Below are 4805 nucleotides of genomic sequence, written 5' to 3' on the forward strand. Positions count from 1 at the left end.
ATGACCACCTTCTTTCAACTCCTGGAAGCTCCCTGTCTCCACCCCACCCCCACCCCTGCTCTGCATGCGTGGAGTTAAGGAAACCTGGGCAGTGGGGAGTCACCAGAAGTCCTCCTTTAAGGGCAAGGGTATGTTTTAGTGAAGTGTTGGGCAGGGAAACCGGAGACAGAGAGAGAGAGAGAGAAGGTTTTGAGGGGAACTTCCATGGCAGGACTGGGAAAGGCAAGGAGAGAAGGACGCATACCCATGAGTCGGGACGCCATGTCTCTGAGGGACTTTACTGGGGTTACCGTACCCTCTCTGTACCAACCACCACCCTCTATCTATGCGGCAATATAGAGTCAAAGGAGTTAGCTATGCAGAGCCACAACTCCCAGCCTGACTGCCCCAGGCCATCTATCTCACCTGGAAACAGAGCTGCACAAACTTGCATCACAGCTCCCTGTGGGCTTAGGCGTGGGCAACATTGGCCAGGAGTACCTGTAAGGGGTCAGTAGCCACCCACTTTGAGGGGGTATAGACAGAATGTGGTTTCTGCGGGGAGCAGACCTCAGTTTGGTGGAGCACTTTGTGGAGCCACCTGTGGTTTGGGGAACTACTGAAAGGAGCGTGGACAGTCAAGAACTCGCCGTGCCCTGGAGATAAAGAGAAGGCTCAGTCCTCTGATGCCCCCCCTCTTGAGGGAGACAAGGTACAGTCCAGTGGGAGAAAAAACATGCTGTACTTGGGTTCAGCGAGGTCCCATTTTTCTGGATAAAATACGTTACAAATGCAAGGTGGCACGTCTCTCAAGTTCTGAGCGCCCCACAGGAATTGTTTGTACAAGCGTACGGAAAAGGAACTAAGACCTTAGGTCCAAGATTGGCTGCCCTTTGGTCCTCTGGAAAACGTGAGGAGGCCGCCCACAGCCCCGTGCTTATGGAGCGCCACGGTAGGGTATCTCGGCTGAGAGTGGGGCTTCTGCTTTGTAGGTGTGGCATGAACTCCCTGAAATAAGAGTTTTAGGTATTAACCTGGCTCCTGCTTAACTCTTGAGCCACCCCTGTCAAAACACCCCTCTAGGGAACCTCCAATCCATCTGGCTTCTTTGACACTTGCCACTTCTTTGGTGCCCAGAGCCAGGGACAGCAATGTGGATACTGTCAGAGGGCCAACTTTTTCCTGGGCCTTCCCATCTCTCACGGGGCCCACTCCCCACAACTCTTAGACTGTACTCCCACTGCCCTAGTCAGTCTTCCTAGAATCCCTCCTCCCTTAGTGTCCTTGCCCTTCTGGCCCCTCACACAGGCACACCCCCTTGAGTATCCGTTAGTCTGTCCCCACATCCCTGCCAGCTTTGTCTTTCTCCCCCTTGCTCTGAACCTCTTCTAAGCTGCATCGTGTCCCTCTCTGCTCAATTTATTCTGTCCCTTTCCCTCTGAGCCCCAAGATCTCACTCTCCCTCTGTTGTTCTTTACCTCCTCCCAGTTGGGTGCCTTCCCCCTGAGGAGCCTCTCCATTTCTGGCCCCTCCCCACCTCTTCCTAAGCAGTCACCTCCCCTGCTCCCTTCCCCCACAGCCCCTCTCTAGTTCCTTCTCCTCCCCCCTCCCTAGGCCAGACCAGCTAAGTCCTATTCCATTTTTAGATGACTGATTATGATACTAGCTGAACTTTATTCACAGCCTGAATTTACAGCTGTCCCTTCTTTTCATGCCCCATCCACCGAACACACCCAATCTTTTCAGCATGAGAAAGTCCTTACACACAAAATGTCATGTCCACATACATTTATGTATTTTTCAGAACAGAACAACAATGATGCCGGCAAAGATGTTGAATTAACAGGGGCCCTTAAGCTCCCAATACACTGAAAAGGAACAATATTTTGCATGTCTACAAAGCACACGTTTGTTTTCACAAATGTGGAAAGTGTCCCCTAACAGTTAGGACTTTTTCACCAAATCATAGACATAGATATGGAAATCGTCATCAAACTTGATGAAATACACAGACGGTTTGGCTTCCACTTGGTGAATGACCATGCCGATCCGTTTGGACCCATCTTCTTTGGTATATTCCACATGTTTCCCTATCAGGCCATCTACGACGCCTCCTGGCTCCCTCTCCGCTGGGGGAGACTCAGTGGACTCTGGCATGATACGCAGGTCTCCTTCTTTATAGTCATCTAGAAGCTGGTACATGTACAAGACAGGATCTTTCTCATAGGTAATGTAAAACCAGGCTTTCATGATTGGTGCTTGGGCTAAGACCATTCCCCTCCATTCATCCTTGGAACCATGCTCACCCTCAAACATATGTTCCACGGCTTTACCAATGATGGTGTTTGCAAGGTTTGCATCACTGACTTGAGGTGATGCCACCCTGTCAGAAAGAATCTTAAGGGACAAAACTCTTTCATCTCTGTGAAGTTCCAGTCCATAGACACAGTCAATTCCATCGTATTTCACCAGATAAAGGGAGGGATTTATAGGCACCTGATCCAGAACGGTTCCTTTCCACTGGGTGATGGGTTCATCACCCTCCTTCCACCCGTGTGAAATTCTGCAGCCCACGATGTTCCTGCGGGGCTGGGACGAAGGTCTGCCCCTCTGTTTCTTTTGAAAGGTTTTTTTCTTCGTCATGTTTGCAGTCCCAGGGGCCCGTCCCGCAGGTGCAGGTGCCCTGGTTTGTTGCCCTTCTGCCTCCTGTGCGTGGGGGGTCTTCATTGAGCCTGCAGCGGGAGGAGAGAAGGGGAGAGGACACTCAGTATGCCTTAAGGTGAAGTTCTCCCGACAGCGATGTCTCTAAGTGCTCTGCGCTGGCACCTAAATTGTCCCCATGAGCCTGGCAGCAATACTGGAAGTCCTGGCCGCCTGCCTGCGAGTGCTCTTCCTCCTGGGTTCCTTTAGGCTGCGGGGAAGGGCAGCAGCGGCAGTGGTACTGCCTGGGGTTAGGAACTCTGCAGAAGGGGGCGGGCTACCTCCCTGTTCAGAGCCACTGCCTCCACCGGCTGCCACCCGCGCCCACTCTACTCGTAAATCCGCTGCAAAGCGCCTTTCCCTCCCAGGCGTTGACCCGCATGCACTCACTGTCCTCTGGCTCTGAGAGCCCCAGCCTGCTGCCCGCACGCCCCCTGCCAAGCCCCAATCGCTTTGCTTTCCTGGCACCCAGTGCCCTCGCTTCAGTTTCTTGCCAGCCTCCCAACGCCACCCCGTTTTCCTATAGCCCAGTGCACTTTCCCACCCCAGCCTCACTGGGAGCCCGCCTCCAGCCCTTAATCCTGCAGGAGTCCATCCCATCTCCCTTCTCCATCCTGGTGCCCACCAATGGCCTTGGCCTGCCTGGTGTCCACCGCCCGGGATCGCGGGCCTCACGTGCCCAAATCGGACACCTCGCTCCTGCCTTCGCTGGGAGCCTGTGGGAAGGAGGGTCAGCAGGCGCTGAGCCGGGTGCTTGCAAGAGCGGGGAGGAGGGGAGGATCCGCAGGCGAGGAGTGTGTCTAGGAGGGCGGCCAGGCTCGCGAAGAGGATGGTGGCTGTGTCTCCAGCACCGGGCTCGCTGGCCCTCTGCCTCCCTGTCGGCGGCGGCAGAAGCCCCTCTGCCACATCGGGCTCCCACCAGCCGCTACTGCAGCAGCAGTCTCCTCCCTCTTTTTGTATAGGACTAAGCGCTTAGTTTCCTGTCAGTGAAGAGGCCTCCCCTTCCTGCCACACACTGTTCAAGCATCCTTTTTTTTGTCCTGGAAGAAATCCTAGGATTCTCCTCCCCTTTCCAAAATTCATACCTGTGTGACCTGTAGGTGGTCTTTTCCTCGTCTTTTCTTCCCCACCTCCACTCTCTCAGGCTCTCTAGCTCCACCCCTCAGTTTCCCTATTAGAGTGGCTTTTCATTTTTAACACATTCCTCACACTTTTGCATACATACAAATTGACACAGGAATACCCTTACTCAAAATACAAACGGATATAGAAATCCTTTATATTCATACACAAATATATGCATGTGCATATATATGTGTATTTTCTGTGTGTATTCGCAGGTATTCATATTCACAAACATAATGCCAAATACACACCTGTATGCAATCACAACACAAAGGCATGATTCTTGTATACACATACACAGAAATATACATAATGTAAAGTACAACATAGGGAGTATAGTCAATAATATTGTAAGAACTGTGTACTGTGTCAGATGGGTAATAGACTTATTGGGGTGATCACTTCTTAAGTTATATAAATGTACAATCACTATGATGTTTGTACACCTGAAGCTAATTTTAGAAAAAGTTTTTTTAAAAGCAGGGGACAAGTCAGACAGAAAAAGCAGAGAACCATGTGATTTCACTGATATGTGGTATATAAACCAAGAACAACAAAAGAACAAGACAAACAAATGAGAAACAGAAACTCATAGACACAGACAATAGTTTAGTGGTTGCCAGAGGGTAATGGGGGCAGGGGGTGGGGGGTGGGAGATGAGGGTAAGGGGGATCGAATATATGGTGATGGAAAGAGAACTGACTCTGGGTGGTGAACACACAATGGGATTTATAGATGATGTAATACAGAATTGTACACCTGAAATCTATGTAATTTTACTAACAATTGTCACCCCAATAAATTTAATTAAAAAAAAAAAAAAAAGCAGGGGTAAGCTTCTTTTAGATTCGGAGACCTAGTTTTGGAGAATAAGGCTTATTTTAAGCTTAGGGTGTTATTCTAGAATGTAATTTCAGTTTATTACAAACCATATCTAGTTTTCCATAAAGTGACATCCATTTTGAATCTTGCTGGTATCCTTTTTTGTCATTTATAGTATT

General features: G+C 50.1%; 1 protein-coding gene across 2 annotated transcripts; it reads right to left on the reverse strand.

Annotated features, from left to right (window-relative positions):
• Window positions 1-1780: 1780 nt before the first annotated feature.
• Window positions 1781-3833, reverse strand: LOC141569598 (spindlin-2). Of its 2 annotated transcripts, none has more exons than XM_088795293.1 (2): window positions 3765-3833; window positions 1781-2711 (listed from the first exon to the last, which is right to left on the reverse strand). In XM_088795293.1, the coding sequence occupies exon 2, from the start codon at window positions 2704-2706 to the stop codon at window positions 1924-1926; it is 783 nt and encodes a 260-aa protein (XP_088651419.1). In that variant the 5' UTR covers window positions 2707-2711; window positions 3765-3833; the 3' UTR covers window positions 1781-1923. The 2 variants fall into 2 exon arrangements, with proteins under 2 accessions (XP_088651419.1, XP_074179442.2); XM_074323341.2 differs by lacking the exon at window positions 3765-3833 and adding an exon at window positions 3305-3639.
• Window positions 3834-4805: the final 972 nt, after the last annotated feature.

Source organism: Rhinolophus sinicus, chromosome 18 (genome assembly GCF_057876585.1).
Source record: "Rhinolophus sinicus isolate RSI-liver-muscle chromosome 18, RSI-T2T, whole genome shotgun sequence".
Classification (NCBI taxonomy): domain Eukaryota; kingdom Metazoa; phylum Chordata; class Mammalia; order Chiroptera; family Rhinolophidae; genus Rhinolophus; species Rhinolophus sinicus.

Bases quoted from the DNA above. Each gene is read 5' to 3' on its own strand.
- LOC141569598 (XM_088795293.1), bottom strand. From the start codon at position 2,706: ATGAAGACCCCCCACGCACAGGAGGCAGAAGGGCAACAAACCAGGGCA.